General features: G+C 38.5%; 1 protein-coding gene across 1 annotated transcript; it reads right to left on the bottom strand.

Moving 5' to 3' along the window:
* Positions 1-32: 32 nt before the first annotated feature.
* On the bottom strand, positions 33-13,896 carry LOC106074008 (WAG22 antigen-like). The gene is made up of 5 exons (XM_056008376.1): positions 13,533-13,896; positions 11,378-11,579; positions 1,494-1,806; positions 1,139-1,318; positions 33-690 (listed from the first exon to the last, which is right to left on the bottom strand). Exons 1-5 carry the CDS (start codon positions 13,552-13,554, stop codon positions 394-396), a joined length of 1,014 nt encoding a protein of 337 aa, XP_055864351.1. The 5' UTR covers positions 13,555-13,896; the 3' UTR covers positions 33-393.
* Positions 13,897-20,645: the final 6,749 nt, after the last annotated feature.

Here is a 20,645-nt window from a genome sequence, read left to right as displayed (position 1 = left end):
AATAATAAAAACAATGACAGGATAAGAAAGGTTAATTTCAAAAGATTTTGATTTATTTAAATAAAAAACAAAACTTTGTTTATGACTTCTAGAAGTATGAACTTGACAAACAATGATATGATGAAATGTAAAGCACTGGAATACTATTGTCATTGAAGTCCCACAACACACTGTCATCTGGTTTGCCAACAGGAACAATGCCTTTAGGGAAGTTCTCAAATAAGTGTACAAACATATCTCGATGAAAAGACTCAAATAATTGTACAAACATAACTCGATGAAAAGACTCAAATAATTGTACAAACATAACTCGATGAACCAGTTCAATGTATGCACTTGTTAACTCAGCAGTACAGCAATGTTCCCCAATAATTCTGACTATGAATTGAAAGCTTACAACTTGAACTCAATGGATGTAGTGTTTGTCTTGTTCCCTGCTACTCCCATTTCTGAGTTTGAGAAACTATTTGGAGGCTGTCCAAAGAAACTTTGATTCTCATCATCAGATTGACCTACTTCCAGTCTCCCTGGCTTCAACTGTCTGTGTTTACGTCTCCATTGACCTGGACCACGAAGTCCTTGCCCTACGTTTGGAGCTGAATTCATGTTATTACTTAACACAGTTCCTTCAGCTCCACTTGGCAAGGCAATACCTTGAGCTCCACCTGGCGCCAGTTGCAGATTGGCCAACTAGAAACCATAAAATAAACAATAGAATTGATGAGCTAATGGTGTCCAGTTATAACTACTAGGCCAGTTATTGAATGTAACGGTATTTAGTTTTTGGCATGTTCTATACATAGTCATTTCTAGTATATAAATCTAAAACTTTCATTCTGTTCTGATAGAGAGCAATAATCGTGACATGTCAGTCATTCCTAAAAACGTTTTTCTCCATAAGTATAGACTTTCTTTTTACCATCATTTACATGGGATGTAACAGGCGTAGTAGTTGGGTAAAGCTGAGTCATTTGGTCAAAAGTATTTTTTTTTTTAAATCTGGCTCCTTACATATGGGTGACACATTTTTTGTTTGTTTGTGTAAATGCATCTTAAGTTTTGTACAAAAGAACATTGAAATGTTAACATTGTCAACAAACTGGCAACATCTACGTCCCTGTCTATTGACCAAACTTACCTGAGGATAAATTACAAATGTTCGACCATCATCTGTGGTGAACGGTGTTCCTTGACCAGCTAAATGTCCATTACTTGGCTTGCTAAATGTCTGTGGTTGTTGCCATTGGGTGTTTTGAGCTGGAATTGCAGGTGCAAGTTGAAGTTGCCCAAACGCTCCCTGTGGAGGTGACGCTCCATTCTGGAACATAGGTTAGGGTTATATAGTATAAAGTCGTAATAAACTACTGTAGATAACGTAATACTTAAATAACCAGGATATTTCAAAATGCTATATTCCTATTAAATCTAATCATAAAATTGTCTGTTGCTGTCATTGAGATGTAAATAGTTTGAAATACTTCGGATCCACTTACTCGTTGGTTCAAGATGGCTGAAAGAGCTAAGACAGTAGCCAGTCCATTGTTTCCATTATTTCCATCACCATCTCCACCATCCAATTGACTTAAAAGATTAATAAGTCCTCCACCAGCCAGACCCCCTCCACCTAAGGCCCCCACCCCGCCCAATCCACCCCCAAGGCCCCCTGCTAGGCCTCCGGCCACCCCTCCTGCTATACCTCCTCCTAAGCCCCCAAGTCCAGCCCCGGCCAAACCACCTAAATTAGCCAGACCTCCCAATCCTCCAAGACCCTGAACAACGGTTGGCGCAGCGAATACTTCCAGCTGCCTGAAAAAAAAAAGAGATAATTTCTCATTATGTATTGATTCAATGTAACATTTATTGAGCCAACGTAAAGTCAAAATCATAGAATAAGAGTAAAAAGAATCGATTGAAATGGATTAGAAAAAATTTGGAGTAAACAGAGGACTGTCAAGACCTTAAAAATAAATAAAATATGTCATTACAAAACTGTACAATTGCAAATCTATTCGATATAAACAAAGTAGCCAGTAAAAGTCTTCCAGTCCTTTGTAAGTCCTATGACATGTCATCAAACTATTTCTAGACAAAATGAAAGGATGTTTTCACCAAGCACATCCCAGCTTCCAAAAAGTCCATTAGGGGATCAGAACGTCTATGTGTCCCTGTGTAGCACATCCCAGCTACAGCTTCCAAAAAGTCCATTAGGAGATCAGAACGTCTATATGTCCCTGTGTATCACATGACCGCTGGGAACAGCTCTTCATACCTAGTCCTGTCTCGAGGTTCCACAATGACTTGCGACTGAGTCGGTCCTGGGCCCGCTATAAGCGACCGAAAGCCGCGAAATCACATGGAATTTCTTCCTATTCCTATTCTGTAACCGTTTCAAACAGTGATCTGGACGAAATGGTTGAATCTTGGAGAAATAAAAACTTCCAAACTTTCCTTCCTTAGTGAATGTCAAGAGTATTCTACTCGCATGACACATAGGTCTTTATCTAGAGACGTGATGCCTTCATTAGTACAGACCTTGACAGACACATGATGGCCAGCACCTGGACAATTAGGTTCACATTGCTTAATGAAGCTAAATGGACTCAATGTTTAGTTCTACTCTACTCCAAGTTTAGTTCCACACATATATGCTTTTTTTGTAAAAAAAAAAAAAAAATAGGTGCCGGTACCTAGTAGTTGGTTGCCTAATTTTTAACTACTAAAAATTAATAATACACGTTAAAATACAAGAAAAACAAACATTTTTTCAAAAAGGTGACGGTACATGGTACCGGTGCTTACCGTCACAAAAAAGCCCTGTGTATATATATATATATATATATATATATATATATATATATATATATATATATATATATATATATATATATATATATATATATACACAGGGCTTTTTTGTTTATTTAAAATATCACACAATAATTATAATCTAATGTTTGATTAAATATGTGTGATGGTCTAGCTGCTAGAATGAGTGAAGAGATTTTTTTTATACAATCCTATGAAGTTGTTTTCCTTAAAAATCCGGAACATAATATTAACGATAAAGACATTTTTAAGACTTTTTAGCAAGAAAATTAAATGTAGTGTTAGCTAGAATTGAAATTTTAAACATTTAAATATCTATAGAGTTACAATGTTTTTCATAAGTCATAAAATATCCGGAACAACTGATTTTCAATATATTTTTTTGACGTTTTAGCAAGAAAATTAGTTGTTATATATAGAAGAGCGATTTCAAACAGTCATTTAGGAAATTGGGATAAGTAAAATTTAAAAAAAAATTGGAAAATCTTTCTTGAAACAAAATCTGGAACCGAGAATTGGATGCAAAATAAGTCTAAACAGGGATTTTTAACAATCGGTTGTTGTAAATGACTTTCTCCTTTTAAAATCCTGAGCAACCTATTGTCGATATTTTTGTAAAATAAGTCATTTCACAAATTTGTTGTGAGTTAGAAATCCGGAAATATTTGACGCATTGTCCAATAATATTAAGTGTAAGTCAGAAGTGCGATTTCAAACAATCATTTGACATATTTTTTAAAATAAAACTATACCAGGAACACCTTTAGGTAATTATATTTAAGTCAGTACAGAGATTCTCATTTAGCGTTTATATTACAGATTTATTTTAAAGTCCGGAAGAACTTATTATTATAAAGAGTTTGTTTTTTTCAACGTTTAAGCAAGAAAATTAAATATAAATTAAGTTAGAAGAGCAATATTAAACATTCGTCGGCATCTATTAGTTTTTCACAAAAATATACGGAACAACATATTATAGATACTAAAATTACTTCGATGTTTTGGAAGGAAAATTAAATGTGAAATTAGATTTTAAATAGCCTTTTATTCTTTTTTTTTGTGTGTTATTTAAAGGTGACGGACAGACAGACCGACAGACAAAATGCATCGGTGACATCAACAAAAATAAAACAAAATCTAATTGTTTAAAACGTTTTGTGGTGACTAATTTAGCACTTTGCGTCCGCGGCCATCACGCAATTGCACGAAAGTCGCAGCATAGAAAAGATTTTAAAAAAATGTGCATTTCATTTATATACAAAGTGCATTGTAAGCCTTTACAAATTTCGTCCCGAGACATGACGTTAAACTGCGCTCCTCTTTCCTTAGCACTTTTGGAGCTCAAAAGTGCCCTACTTCTTTTCTATCATTGTGTCTGCCTCCTCTTTTCCTAAGTCTGCCTTCATTGATCATCACACTGTCTCCTTAACTTTGAATTCTCACTACGTCCTAGACCAGTCCGTTTGCCGTGGACTGCGACGGGTAAGGGGGGATAAAGAGATCCTGGTGTTTGAGTGGTGGCTATCTGAGGATAAACCACAACAACACAATACTTTGGTTCCAAGTTCCCCTAGACCTGAGACCCAGATGGCCCGCTCTGGGTCAACCGGCTGGTCATGCCGAGCTACCAGCATAGGTCGTCGACCTATGCTGGAGGGCGGTGGCTGGAGGGTCAATCAGGGAGCTGCTGTATCGGACACATGTCCGATGTAGCAGCTGACTGAGTATAGCACCTGTGTAGCCCTGGCGGGCTCATTCTGGACATCCGAATGGCCCGTCCCCTTGTTGGACTCGATGGCGGGTGGGGAGCACAGGTGCCGAATTAACAAAAATATATATGGACAAAAAAGCACACACAAAACTACTTGCCCCAGACCTATGTCTGGGCAAGAAACGTCGAATTGATGATAAAAAAGAGGAGGTCCCAAAAAGCTGTGCCACCTGGCCATCATTTCTGGTGGTTAGGTGCACAGAGGAGGGAAAAAGCCTGACAAAGTTGAGCCCTTTTATTATCTATAAGGGACTCAAGTCAGTAGTGGGAGAGCCCAAGAGTGTGTCTAAGCTACACAAATCAATGGAACTCCTTGTAGAAGTAGACATCAAGACACACTCTGATGGGCTTTTAAGATGCCGAAGACTCTGTGATCTCCAAGTGGAAGTCATGCCACACAAGAGTCTGAACACCAGCAGAGGTGTAATCAGCTCTAGGGACCTACTGGAATGTTCCGAGAAGGAAATAGTGGAGGGCATTGAAGGAGTCACCCATGCCCGGCGCATTACCAGGCGCAGGGAGGGTGAGGAGGTCAAAACCGCCACTATTATCCTCACATTCGGAACTAGGACACCGCCAGAGTATGTGAAGGCAGGATACCTACGAGTTCCAGTGAAGCCCTACATACCTAACCCCATGAGGTGCTTCAAGTGCCAGGGTTATGGACACGGCGCGGCAGTCTGCAAGAGGAACACTGTGTGTGCCAGATGTGCTGGAGAGGGTCATGAGGACAAGGGCTGCACAGCCCAGTTCAAATGCCCAAACTGTCAAGCTGGCCACTCAGCCTACTCCAAGGACTGCCCTGTGTGGAAACAGGAGGTTGCCGTGCAGGAGTACAAGGCAAGAAACGGATGTACCTTTAGCCAGGCGAAATCGGCTGTACTGGCCCTACCCAAGGGCCAATTCGGCTTGACAAAGACCTACGCCCAGGCTGTTGCTAAGATAGGAAAATCCATAGCCACACAGACGGACACATTGACCCCACCACCCCATCCTCCTCCTCCAACTCAGAAGAACACCGCCAAAGAACACACCTCTGAAGAAACAAGAAAGCCCTGTTGTCATGCTAAAGAACAGGTTGTCTGTGCTCGCTGATGAGAGCATGGAGACTGAGCAGCATGTCAAAACCAATACTCCGGGAGAACCCGGAGACATCATGTCTGACACAGGTTCTCCTCAGAGAACCCAGCCAGACACCCCAACCTCTACCGAGTTAGAGGTTGACCAACTCCCTAAGGGGAGAAATCAAAGCGGAGAGGATGCCCGAGGTGAGAGAGGAGGAAATAACCTCCGCTCTAACCAGAGGGATCTCCCCTCTCAAGAGAGAAAGACTTCCCCCAAAAGGGGGTTGTCCTCCTCTCCATCCAAACCCAAGAATAAAAATACCAAGGTCACTGGAATAAAGGGAAACCCCTCCGGGGCCTCCCAAGGCCAAATAGCTCCAAGTAGGTCATCTAGAATAAGCCATGGATTCCAGAATTGTACAGTGGAATTGTAGAGGCTTCAAGGCCAATTACGAGGAAATGCAGCTACTGATGGACTCTGAGACTCCTGTAGCTGTCTGCTTACAGGAAACATTTCTGAAAGATTGCATCAGCTTCCGAAGCTACCGTGCTTACAGCAAGAATGTTGAGGATGCAGAGAGAGCATCATGTGGAGTCTGTATCCTTGTGAAGGATAGCATCCCCCATGAGAGGGTAGAACTACAGACCACACTACAGGCCCTTCACAAGGTTATTACTTGCTGCAGCCTGTATCTACCACCAGGCGCTCCATTAAACCGAACAGACATGGAGGACCTATTGAAACAACTCCTCCGGCCTTATTTAATCATAACACCATGTGGGGATCCAACAATACCGACACAAGAGGTCGTATGCTGGAGGATATCTTCCTCCGACATGATTTATGCATACTTAATGATGCATCACCGACCTACTTGCACCCAGGAACTGGATCTCTCACATGCATTGACCTCACCGTATGCGTCCCCGGACTTCTGGACGACTTTAAATGGTCAGTTAGCAATGATCTACGGGGAAGTGATCACTTCCCAATCATCATTACTAACAATCTCCCTTCATTAGGACGACCTCAGCGGTGGAAACTGAATAAGGCCGATTGGGAACAATTCCAAAAAAGATGCTCCGAGGATATCACAGAAAATATCCTCGATGAACAGAACCCAGCTGATACCTTTGCTAGCAAGCTACTAAGTATAGCCAGGAAAGTTGTACCCCTAACCTCTGCAAATCCAAAACGGCCTAGCAAACCATGGTTTGATACAGCTTGCAAAAGTGCTATTGGCGATAGGAAAAAACGACTGGCTGCATTTATAAAGAATCCTTCCCAGGAAAACCTAAAGCTATTTAGGATAGCTAGAGCAAAGGCTAGACAAACCATACGGTCAGCCAAAAGGAATTCCTGGAGAAGTTTTGTCGGCAGTCTGGATGCCAAAACTTCTGCTAGAGCGGTTTGGAAGGCAGTAAGGCGAATCAAAGGGAAAGAATCAAATGCAATAGGGCATTTGAAAAACCAAGGACGAACTGTCACGTCCCCCAGAGAAATAGCTGACTGCCTTGCATCCTCAATAGCAGAAAAATCATCCACTGCACACTACACGCCAGAGTTCCAAAAAGTCAAAACCAGGGAGGAAAGACACCCCATTGATTTCAGGTCAGAGAACAATGAAGACTACAACAAACCGTTCTCGCTTGAGGAACTGAGGGAATCGCTGGACAAGTCACATGAAACAGCGCATGGAGAAGACGAAATCCATTACCAGTTCCTCAAACACCTTCCCGAACCCTCATTGGCAGTCCTGCTAGGGGTCTATAACTGTGTGTGGCAAACAGGCGCTTTCCCAAACAGCTGGAGGAAAGCCACAGTTATACCGATACCTAAACCGGGAAGAGACGGCTCTGACCCAGCTAACTATCGACCAATAGCACTAACAAGCTGCATCTGCAAAACCATGGAAAGAATGATTAACAGTAGGCTGGTCTGGTACCTGGAAAGGAATAAAGTGATCTCAAACTACCAGTGCGGATTCCGGCAGGGGCGGACAACAACTGACCACCTGGTAAGGCTGGAAGCTTATATTAGAAATGCATTACTCAGAAGAGAACATCTAGTATCTGTATTCTTCGATAAAGAAAAGGCCTATGACACAACCTGGAAACATGGCATTCTACGTGACCTGGCGCTTATGGGGCTTAAGGGACACCTCCCCCGTTTTGTGGAGGAATTCCTGAAAGATCGAAAATTTCAGGTTCGAGTGGGCAACTCCGCTTCTGACACTCATGACCAGGAAATGGGTGTACCCCAGGGCAGCATTCTGTCAGTCACCCTGTTCAACATTAAAATAAATAGCATCATAAATGCGCTGTCCCCTGGCATAGAGTGCTCTTTGTATGTTGATGACTTTGTCATTCTCACTTATGGGAAAAACATGAACACCTTAGAAAGAAAATTACAGTTATGTTTAAACAAAATTCAGGGTTGGGCAAACTATAATGGTTTCAAATTCTCAGACTCCAAAACAGTTAGTATGCATTTTTGTAATCTAAGGGGACTCCACCCAGACCCTGAACTATTTATACACAAAAAGAAGATCCCTGTTGTGAAAACTACAAAATTTTTAGGCCTCACCTTAGATTCCAAATTTAATTTTCTCCCCCACATTAAGGAACTTAAGAAGAAATGCCAAAAGTCATTTAACATACTAAGAGTACTCAGCCATACGGACTGGGGAGCTGACAGAGATACCTTGCTGCTGCTCTATCGGAGTCTAATTCGATCCAAGCTAGACTACGGATCCATAATATATGGAGCAGCAAGGAAGTCGTAACTAAAAATACTGGAACCAATACAAAATGCTGCCCTGCGTCTCTGTCTCTGCGCGTTTCGTACATCACCTATCCCAAGTCTCCATGTGGAGGCGGGAGAACTCCCCATGGATATAAGAATGAAAAAGCTTGCAATGCAGTATATAGTCAAGCTAAAATCCAACCCCACGAACCCTGCTTTTGACTCCATATTTAACCCCACAGAGGTAGAATTATACAATCGAAGGCCTAACGTCATACAGCCGTTGGGCCTTCGAATGAGAGAACCCATCCAAAATTTAACCCCACCCATTGACCAAATCTCTAAAATAGAAACCCCTCAGAACCCTCCTTGGCTAATGAATAAACCCAAATTAAATTTATCCCTCCTCAATTTCAAAAAAGAAAATACAGACCCAAGCATACTACAAGTCCACTTTAGGGAACTGCAGGAGAGCTACGGAGATTGTGGCACCATCTACACAGACGGATCCAAAATGGAGGGAAAGGTCGCGTGTGCCTGCTCCTTTCGGAACAAAACAATCTCCCGTAGACTCCCCGATGGCTGCTCCATCTTTACGGCCGAATTGCACGCAATATTGCTTGTACTTATGGCCGTAAAAGCATCAGAAAGGAGGAAATTTATAATCTGCTCCGACTCCAAATCTGCATTGCAAGCTTTGGGGCGGATGAAGACTGACATCCCATTGGTACATAAGAGCCTGAAGCTGTTGGACCAAATAACAGCCGACCGTAGGGATGTCACCTTCATCTGGGCCCCCTCCCATGTTGGCATTGAGGGAAACGAAGCCGCAGACAGAGAAGCAAAGAGAGCCCTAAATCATGCGGTGTCAGGAACCCAAATTCCCTACTTGGACCTGAGACAAAGTATTGCCTCTGCCACCTATCGAGAGTGGCAGAACCGATGGGAGGCTGAGACTCACAGTAAACTCAGGCAGATTGTGGCGGATGTCAGGTGGCGGCCCACATCTAAGGGTCTGACAAGGCGTGGTAGCACGACCATGTCCAGACTTAGGATTGGCCACACCTACATCACGCACTCTTTTGTACTGAAGAGAGAGGAGCCCCCACTTTGTGAGTACTGTGACTCTCGCCTCACCGTGGAACATATCCTCGTTGATTGCCCCAGATACCAGGATGTCAGGGCGAAATACTTTAGAGTCACTAATTTAAATACACTATTTGATAATGTTGACCCTGGGAAGGTACTGGGCTTTATCCGGGAAGTGGGGCTATCTACGAAGATCTGATTTATGAATTTGTGAACATGCACTATTTACATTAGATTTTTACCAAATATTTAAATTTTTACTACCTTTACTATTTTAACTGTGAATAGACCTTGATTTTAATGATATGACTGTATAGAATCTGGCACTCGTTGTTTAGAGAGAGAGGGATCCTTAGGGGACTGCAGGCACGACATGGCCTAAATTGTGCCGATGTGCCTCAAATCAAAAATAAAAAAAAAAAAAAAAAATCAAATCACCTTTACAATTTTTTTTTCTTTTAATTTTTTAGCAGCTAATATATCTGTGGTGTAAGCATAAACTCTCTTACATTTTTGTATAGTTTTAGAAGTGGTGTATTTTAATGAAACAAGGTTACAAAGACAGTTTGTGTGGAAACACAAACTAAAAATCGGCCCCCGAAGTGGTTCACCCAGGCAGGTAAAAAGGCAGGTTTCAATATTATCAGAATGAAATTCTATCAAAGACAAATGGCCGAGAAGAATGGAGAAAAAAGGTTAACAGATCGTGTGTGTTGCCCCAGCGGTCCAGCAGACCAAAGGATAGGTGAAAGTGAATGTGAAGTTAGATGTGAACCTGCCCTAACTGATGTCTTATAATGAATATCTAATTGATCTAATTGTTTTGTAAAGGGTCAATCTCATATTCCTCAAGAAAAAAACATTTCCGTAAAATCTTTTTAAAAATTCCTCTGGTTAAGCGTCTTCTGTATATTTGTGCATATTACAGTTCAGGCTATAATATGAAAAACTACTTATTAATTGTTGTTTTAAATTATATCCAACTTATATGCATACTAAGTAGATTTTTTCTCTTTAAAAATAGTAAACATTTTTTCGTGTGTAAATATAGTACTTAGTATAACAGAACTTACATATTAACAATACAAATGTAAAAAAATATTTTTTTGACAAAAAATCTACAAAGGTTTGCATAATTGTGTTATAAATATGACGATATGGCATCTCCCCTAATAAAATTTCCCGTATTTGTTACTATTAATTGTGAACTGCTTGCATAAGTGATTTAAAAAATTAGATTTTTCGCTTTCAGAAAAGAAAAAAGTAGCCGTTGCATCAGAACTTTGAATGGTCTAAAATATTATGATGTCGGATTTTCACTATATTTTCTAGTTTACGAGATCTAAACGGGACGGACGGATGGACAGACAGGCCACACAAAACTAATAGCGTCTTTTCCCCTTTCGGGGGCCGCAAAAAAATGCTTGCATAATTAATTTTCAAAACAAAACAGTTTGCATTTAAAAACAAAAGTTGCCATTGCACCTAAACTTTGCAAGCCACAACTCATGGTGAAATAAGATTTTTCAGTTCTCTTCTAGTTTTAGAGATTTGAGTGTGACAGACGGACGAACGGGCATTTTGCACAAACCTGATAGCGGCTTTTTCCCCTTACGCGCTAAAAAAAAAATTGCCGATTTGTTTATTGATTCATCGACAATGAATAATTCTACAAATTTAAAGCTTGATCCGAGAATGGGAAGTGGGAGAAATAATGTGTACAAGATTTGAAACAAGACTGACGAAAAATTGATGAGAATATAGAGTAAGAAATTGTAGGCCTACATGTTCTTATTGATTTTTATAAATTACCTTTTTGCTCGCTTTGAAGATAACACTTGGTTACGTCACACTTCTGACCACACTTTTTGATTGTCTTACCTGTTACAATCTACTTCAGCTTGAGGTCGACACACTCGAAACAAAAACTCAAATCGCTGATTCCCTGGACATCTGAGAAGGATTGGTGTCCCTTGAATACATCGGAAGTAGGTTGTGCATTGTTCGCTGCTTGGATTCGGAAAGTCGCCGTTTGGTGCAGCACACAGGTTACTTTGACCTGCGACTGCTGTAACAAGTGTCACTGTGAAGCAAAATGAATGGTTAGAACAGTTCTCACACGTTTCAGACATCTTGACAGCAGCTCTTGATGTCTGCTGCTTTTACAATAGGGAGGATGCATTTTTTAAACTTCTTTTAGACTTTGAAGCTTATTTAGCTCCTAGTGTATGATTGGTTTTCTATTTAGCTCCTAGTGTATGATTGGTTTTATATTTAGCTCCTAGTGTATGATTGGTTTTATATTTAGCTCCTAGTGTATGATTGGTTTTATATTTAGCTCCTAGTGTATGATTGGTTTTCTATTTAGCTCCTAGTGTATGATTGGTTTTCTATTTAGCTCCTAGTGTATGATTGGTTTTCTATTTAGCGCCTAGTGTATGATTGGTTTTATATTTAGCGCCTAGTGTATGATTGGTTTTATATTTAGCTTCTAGTGTATGATTGGTTTTCTATTTAGCTCCTAGTGTATGATTGGTTTTCTATTTAGCTCCTAGTGTATGATTGGTTTTATATTTAGCTCCTAGTGTATGATTGGTTTTATATTTAGCTCCTAGTGTATGATTGGTTTTCTATTTAGCTCCTAGTGTATGATTGGTTTTCTATTTAGCTCCTAGTGTATGATTGGTTTTATATTTAGCTCCTAGTGTATGATTGGTTTTCTATTTAGCGCCTAGTGTATGATTGGTTTTATATTTAGCGCCTAGTGTATGATTGGTTTTATATTTAGCTTCTAGTGTATGATTGGTTTTCTATTTAGCTCCTAGTGTATGATTGGTTTTCTATTTAGCTCCTAGTGTATGATTGGTTTTATATTTAGCTCCTAGTGTATGATTGGTTTTATATTTAGCTCCTAGTGTATGATTGGTTTTATATTTAGCTCCTAGTGTATGATTGGTTTTCTATTTAGCTCCTAGTGTATGATTGGTTTTCTATTTAGCTCCTAGTGTATGATTGGTTTTATATTTAGCTCTTAGTGTATGATTGGTTTTCTATTTAGCTTCTAGTGTATGATTGGTTTTCTATTTATCTCCTAGTGTATGATTGGTTTTCTATTTAGCTCCTAGTGTATGATTGGTTTTCTATTTAGCTCCTAGTGTATGATTGGTTTTCTATTTAGCTCCTAGTGTATGATTGGTTTTCTATTTAGCTCCTAGTGTATGATTGGTTTTATATTTAGCTCCTAGTGTATGATTGGTTTTCTATTTAGCTCCTAGTGTATGATTGGTTTTCTATTTAGCTCCTAGTGTATGATTGGTTTTATATTTAGCTCCTAGTGTATGATTGGTTTTGTATTTAGCTCCTAGTGTATGATTGGTTTTCTATTTAGCTCCTAGTGTATGATTGGTTTTCTATTTAGCGCCTAGTGTATGATTGGTTTTATATTTAGCGCCTAGTGTATGATTGGTTTTATATTTAGCTCCTAGTGTATGATTGGTTTTCTATTTAGCGCCTAGTGTATGATTGGTTTTATATTTAGCTCCTAGTGTATGATTGGTTTTCTATTTAGCGCCTAGTGTATGATTGGTTTTATATTTAGCTTCTAGTGTATGATTGGTTTTATATTTAGCTCCTAGTGTATGATTGGTTTTCTATTTAGCGCCTAGTGTATGATTGGTTTTATATTTAGCGCCTAGTGTATGATTGGTTTTATATTTAGCTCCTAGTGTATGATTGGTTTTCTATTTATCTCCTAGTGTATGATTGATTTTATATTTAGCTTCTAGTGTATGATTGGTTTTCTATTTATCTCCTAGTGTATGATTGGTTTTCTATTTAGCTCCTAGTGTATGATTGGTTTTCTATTTAGCGCCTAGTGTATGATTGGTTTTCTATTTAGCGCCTAGTGTATGATTGGTTTTCTATTTCCATCCAACATTCATTTAAAAAAACGCTCACGAGCATATCAGATTGCCAATTCATTTGTTCTAGCTTACTGAAAAATGTCTAGTTTGATAGAAACTATGAATCTACTTACCCAATACTAGTATAGAAAACATGACGTTCTCCTCTATGGAAATGTGTCCAGGAAATAAAAGCTGTCCAATTTATATGCTTTCTTTTATATGGATTTTAAAAAAATAAATGGTTGTATAACAATTTCAATCTCAGAATGTCATAGCTTCATTTTACGTTTTGTGATTGTATCGAATTCATACAGACGTGAATCAAAGAATACACCAACACCAGGTAGTGAGCAGGACAATTTCGAATAAAACAAGTTGGCGCAGTGTTCATTTGAATGGAACAGAACAAATGATGTTATTTTACTAACAATATTTGGTCCTAATTTGTACGAAGTCAATAAGTCCAATTGTTTACACAAACACGTGCCTAGCACGAGAAGGCAGTGGCGTGATTCTCACACTACGTTACAGCCACCTGGCAATGGAGCGACATAAAAGAAGTTACACTTACTTAAGACATGACCGAACGGCCATTTGAACAGCTTACAGTGACAGTCCTAGTTAGTTAAAGTACATACCTTTCGTTCAAAGTGTTTAAAGATGACCCACAATTTGACCACTTTGGCTAGCGTCATTCATTCAGACTAGATCCATAGGAATTTTTGTTTCATAAAATAAAACATAAAGCGTGTTTAACAAAAATGTACAGCCAAAAAATACGTCATTTTGTTTACAACATATAGTTCATCATTTCAAAAGTGCTGATAAAGCTGTACTCTAAAGAGTGGAACATAATTCTAAACAGCCGTTCCCTCAAAAAAAAAAAAACTTCGACAATTTGTGTCGAGATTTCTCTTTTTTTAGTCACCCCGAAAGAGGAATAGCTGCTATTAGTTTTGTGTGATCTGTCTGTCCGTCCTTCCGTCCGTCCATCCCGTTTAGATCTCAAAAACTAGAAACGACATTGAAAATCCAATATCATGATATTTTAGATCAGTGATGCCCAAACTACGGCCCGCGGGCCAGATCCGGCCCGCGACGTGGTTCTGACCGGCCCGCCAAAACATTGGCACAAAATGTAGAAAATAAAAAAGAATTATAAAAACAAAAAGGTTGAAAATGTGTTTTCTCTATGAAGCGGACTCTCACTTTTCTTTGATGTATTTCATACTAATCTATTGTCTTGTTAATATTCATGTTAATTTTTTTTTCTATAAGAACACAAGGTTGTTTTTTTTTTTAGCGACAAGAATTGAGAGTTGTTTTAGAGTCTTGGACGATGCTGCGGCTGTTTTGAACTAGCCGTGTCCTTGACATTTCATGTGTGTAACACAGCGCATCATTTTAGTTCGGGTACCTCTGACATTAACATGATAGGTGCTATTGTAACATTTGTACACTAATAAAATGGGAGTGTCGAAGAAACGATAATTGGATGTTGAAACTTCCAGGACAAGTGGACAGATCTTTATTAAATCTAAATAACCGAGCCAACATGTTTGATTTGTACAGAAAGTGTAGCTGTTTTAAAGAACATAACATAAAAAATGTTGAAATAAAATGTTTACTTTTATTTATAAAGAAAGTATCTATTTAGTATTTATATAAGTCTTTAATTATTTAAAACAACAGTAAGCTGTAAGTTTTCATATACTAACCATCAAGCACACATAACTGTACTATAGTTAACACTAGAGGCGTACACTTCACTAAGAAACTCTTCTTCCTTAAAGCCTTGAATAAGAGATTGGCCTTTTACTTAACAGTTTAGTCACTTAGATTCATTAAGACTAGGTTCACATTGAACTATACCTTCATCAGTTAATTGAATAGTATCCATTTAATGATACTAAAACTTCGTTTCCTGTGATTTTATGTTGATAGTCGGACTAACAATACAATAATATCGGCCACACTTGCGCACGTCTCTTCTATATAAAAGGTTGTGATTGTTGATAGTTGGTACTTCATAGTTTCTGATATTCATGTTGAAAATATTGAAACCTGCATTTTTACCTGCTTGAGTAGACCATTTCGGGGTCCGATTTTGAGCTTGTGTTTTCACATAATTTTGTCTTTGTAATCTTGTTTTTTTCTGAATATACTGCTGTGTACATTTGTTCTCTATTTTTTTACGTAAATCTTGAACTGCATTAAAATCATTAGCACAAGAAGACAGACATGAAGTAAGACACGATCTGTCACGTGACAATCAAGGCAGTTACCAGTTTAGTGAGAGCCCTGGGTCGTACAAGCTGCTCTGCACCGGGTCTTTCTGTTGCCCAATGTTCTACGATGTAGATAGATAGATAGATAGATAGATAGATAGATAGATAGATAGATAGATAGATAGATAGATAGATAGATAGATAGATAGATAAATAGACAGAGATATGAATTATGAAATAGAAATAAATATACCCTAAATTACGCAATAGATGTTCATTACAGCTAATCCAGTAAGTATTTTGTTCCAAAGAATAGGTTCTTTTTTTAGTGGAATGACAATAGATACCCCTCTCATGCCATTTAAGGAGCTCTAATAGCTTCCCCATCAGGATTCGGGTCGGCTACCCGCTACCCATCGCAACGCGTTTTTTTTTTTTGCCCCTGTATTCTTAACTCTAAAAATGCATTTCTTAGGTGTTTGCAGCGGCGCTATAACCTGACACGGTACGCGACGTTTTGGCGACGCCATTTTTGCACCGTGGTCGTTTTGGTGACGGGACGTTTTGGCGCCAGTAGTTATGTCATGTTGATGTTTTACAAAACTCTCAACATTTCGTAATAAACAATTTTTATATGCAAGAAAAAAAAAAGACAGGAATATTTCAAAAGATATGAAAAGGACTGAAAAATATTTAATGAATATTGTTTAAAACAATGGAGATTCGTAGCCAAAAACAAGTTGAATGGACATTGAATAAAGTTGTTCCCTTCCAACATCCCATACATTCCAACGGATTTTGGTAATCCTGTATATCAGCGTCCCGTGTCATTTTCACGACATTGTTTTGTTGTCAACAATTTAGCTAGGTTTTTGGCCTAAGGGGGGGGGGGAAATCATTTCAATGCTGCCAACTACAAATAAAAATTTCTTTTTACAAATGTAGCTAGGCCTATATATTAAATGAAAAGAAAACGATTTTTTTAAATGAAGTCACATGCAGAGTAATTGTTTTAGATCTAGCTTGGTATATATATATATTTTTAGGGCTATATTTTTCATATGCAGAGTAGATCTAACTGTTTTAGATCAAGATCTATGTCCAGATTTATTAGATACCAATATAATTACCAATATAACTATGAATTGTTTCTTACGTTTTTATGTAGGTTCTGTTTTGCCACAGTCCCGTATTTTTCCAAAAATTAAAATATAAACTAGTAAATTACTGCAATCATTTTAAATTAAGAAAATAAATCTATGCTTGGAGTGAATAATATAAGATATAGATTGGCTGTAAATGTACGAAATATTAGATTTAATTCAATCAAGAAAAATTAAACTTTAACAAAATTGAAGAATGAACACATTCTTAACATATAATAACCTATAATAATTATCTTATTTTACCATAGGCACATCTATAAAATAAATTTTAAAAACTATCTTCTTATCTTATCTTATAGATTACAGATGTTACTTAAAAAAGAAAACGTCATATTCATTTCATGTGTCAATCTAGTCATGCATGTTAATTAATTATGTTCCATCTATAGATTCTCTATGTTGTGTGTGTGTATCGCTGTCGTTTGGGTCTATGAAGTGTCTTGATGTTTTACTACAGAATGTAAACTTCATTATTTATATTTGCTACATGAGCATAAGCAGCCAATACGTCATATACTACGTGCGTTCCAAGCAAAATGTCTTGTGTTATAGTTTGTGCTAAAGCTGCTGCAGTGCGATACGGCACGTCAACTAGAAAACGTTTTGTGGAAAGTCTTTCAACACACAACACCTCCAAACACCTAGCGGCCTTCTCTCCACTGACCTCGATGGTATTTCCAATGAAAGTATTTCAATACACAACACCTCCAAACACCTAGCGGCCTTCTCTCCACTGACCTCAATGGTATTTCCAATGAAAGTATTTCAATACACAACACCTCCAAACACCTAGCGGCCTTCTCTCCACTGACCACTATGGTATTTCCAATGAAAGTATTTCAATACACAACACCTCCAAACACCTAGTTGCCTTCTCTCCACTGACCTCAATGGTATTTCCAATGAAAGTATTTCAATACACAACACCTCCAAACACCTAGCGGCCTTCTCTCCACTGACCACTATGGTATTTCTAATGAAAGTATTTCAACACACATTACGCCGGGCGGCCCAGTTTCTACCCCAGAGCACAATTGGTCTGTTCCCAATAGGATTTCATCTCAAGTGCTAGGATACTGACACTATCAAAGCACTACACACCAACAAATCAATCAATCAACCAAAGCAAGCAAACCAACAAATCATCCAACAAAACAACCAACCACAACCAACCAACCATAACCAACCACAACCAATCATTAAAAAATTATCCATCCATTCAACCAACCACATCTAACCAGCCAACCAACCAACAAAACAATTATCCATCTAGTCAACAAACATACCAGCCAACCATCAGCATCGATCCATCCAACCAACCACAACTAATCAGCCAACAAACCAACAAAACAAGTATCAATCTAGCCAACCAACATACCATCCATCCAACCAACCACAGCTAAAATACCAAAGAACCACAACCAACATATCAAATAACAGCCAACCACCCATCCATACAGCCAACCAACAACAACCAACTATCCATCCAACCACAACCAACCTCAACCAACTATACGAAAATTATCAATCTAGCCAACCAACCACAACCAACATGCCAGCCAACCAATCAACAAAACAATTATCCATCTTACCAACCAGCCAACCATCACCATTTATCCAACCAACGAAAGCCAGAATACCAACCAACCACAACCAACATATCAACCAATCCCACAAACCTTCACCAACCAGCTAACCATTGTCAACCATCAATCTATACAGCCAATCAGCAACAACCAACCAACCACAACCATTAAACCATCACCAACCATCCATCCATCCACCCAACCAACCACAACCATCAAACCATCACCAACCAACCATCCATCCAACCAGAACCAACCAATCACAACCAATCCACCATCCAACTAACCACAGCCAATCATCCAACCAGCTAACCAACCAACCACATCCAACCATTAAATAAGTTAAACAACCATCCATCCAGCCATTCTCAACCAACCAACCATCCTTCCATTATCAAGATTTTAGACATAGTTTCTATATTTATGTTTAGCCCATATGCAGTTAATTGTATGATTTATTTTTAGCACACATGCAGCTGCTTTTTGTAAACAAAATGTGCCAAAAAAAAATTTCCTTAAAATGCTACAAGTTGGCAACACCAATGTAAATAAAAAAAATGGCAGCGCACAGATCATATGGAAGTCGTTAAGGCACTTTATTGATGTATAGTCAAATTATAAAGGTTACTTTTTATAACCAAATGTATTAAAAACACTATTTACATCTATTAAATGAATTAAATTGTATTCTGGCTAATTATCGGTACTTTGTGAGCACGGGACGCCGATCTACAGGATTACCTAGATTTTGGTATCTCCGGGTAGAGAACAATGGTACTCTCATCTTTATTTCCAAGAAGGAAGCTGGTATCGCATTTCAGATTAGGTCCCAACCTGACTTGACCTACACACCCTCATCCAACCGTCTTCAAAAGAAAAAAAAAAGTACGTTGTAAATAATTACATGTCATTGACAATAGTGAAACTTTCCTTTATTGTCTGTCTTATCATTTATAGTAACGAAAATGAAAATAAAGAAAAACACAAATGAAAAGTTTCTTAATAAATTCTTTATGAATAACATTAAAATCCTCAAATCATACATTTTAAATTAATAGACATTATATGTCTGCATATTTAGCGCCAAAAAGTCCTGCTTCAAACCTGACATTCTTAAAAAAAAGTACATGTAGGATTAAAATCACTTCACCTTTTGAGCCTCTACCACTCCCTTGCTACGCCCACGGAATTGGGTGACCGTAGTAGTTTGAGTTGCTTTTTTCTCGTAGACTTACCTTATTAATGGATCCTTGCGACTGATAGAAAAACCGATCAATTTTTAATAGTTTAGTTGTGTAACCTTAAGCTCCCCCCCCCCCACCCCATTCAGACCATGCGATCTATCGGACAGATGATGACATAGGTCAACTGTTTCTGTGGCCCACGCTTAACGAGGCTGTCATGAAGCCAGCACATCGACCAACCGCCTTTACTTTTTCCCAACTTATGTCAGGTTATTTCAGGTACCCGTTAGAGTTGGCTGGACTCAGAGGCGCCCAAAGATCCCGAAATTAAAAATCCCAGTCTTCATCTGGATTCGAACCCGTGACCCCGGTTCAGAAGTCAAGCTCTGCTCTAGACTTTGTTAACTGTAGTTCTCCTTTAATTTTTTTTTTTTTGGGAGTATGGTTGAACTGTTGTTTTGATATATTTGTATATTTACTTTTTTAATGAAGCCTAGAAACTGGTAGGTTTACAAAAGTGGGATAGCATCGGTAATAAGCCTCAAAGAAAAAAGCCTCTGTTGGTTTTGTGCGGGACACGACAATTCGTTCCCAGACATTTCGTTCACTGACAAATCGTTCACGACTTTTCGTTCCCCCGACAGTTAGTTAACCCGACATTTCACTCACCCGACAATTCGTTCACCCGACTATTCGTGTAAGTAGAAAAAATATTTTTAAAATACTCAAATATAACAATAAAATAACAACAAAAACTTTCCCAATGTTTTTCAAACACGAAGATGAATGTAAAAAACAATGACTTGTCAATGAACCATTTCTCCTTTCAAAAGTAATTGGTTCCCTGTCCAATAAAGTTGTAGTATTCTAGAGCTACCATTCTGTCTAGCACTCAACTAGGTGTTAACTAGAGTATCCAGCTGAATGGGTAAGACTAAGACTAAAACTGCTTTATTGATCCTTACGGAAATTTGTTGTGATTACAAGGATTCGTTTCTCATATAAGGACAACACAACAGAAACATTCACATAAATAGAACAGACACAACATAAGGAGGTCGTTCAGCGACTACACACAGG

This window comes from Biomphalaria glabrata, chromosome 13 (genome assembly GCF_947242115.1).
Source record: "Biomphalaria glabrata chromosome 13, xgBioGlab47.1, whole genome shotgun sequence".
Lineage (NCBI taxonomy): Eukaryota > Metazoa > Mollusca > Gastropoda > Planorbidae > Biomphalaria > Biomphalaria glabrata.
This window is presented reverse-complemented; position numbering and strand designations above follow the sequence as displayed.

Excerpts from the sequence above, each read along its gene's own strand:
- LOC106074008 (XM_056008376.1), bottom strand. The coding sequence starts at position 13,554 with ATGTTTTCTATACTAGTATTGG. Across the intron at positions 1,319-1,493 it reads CAGCCATCTTGAACCAACGA|AATGGAGCGTCACCTCCACA; the intron begins GTAAGTGGATCC and ends CCTATGTTCCAG. Across the intron at positions 691-1,138 it reads CATTTGTAATTTATCCTCAG|TTGGCCAATCTGCAACTGGC; the intron begins GTAAGTTTGGTC and ends TATGGTTTCTAG.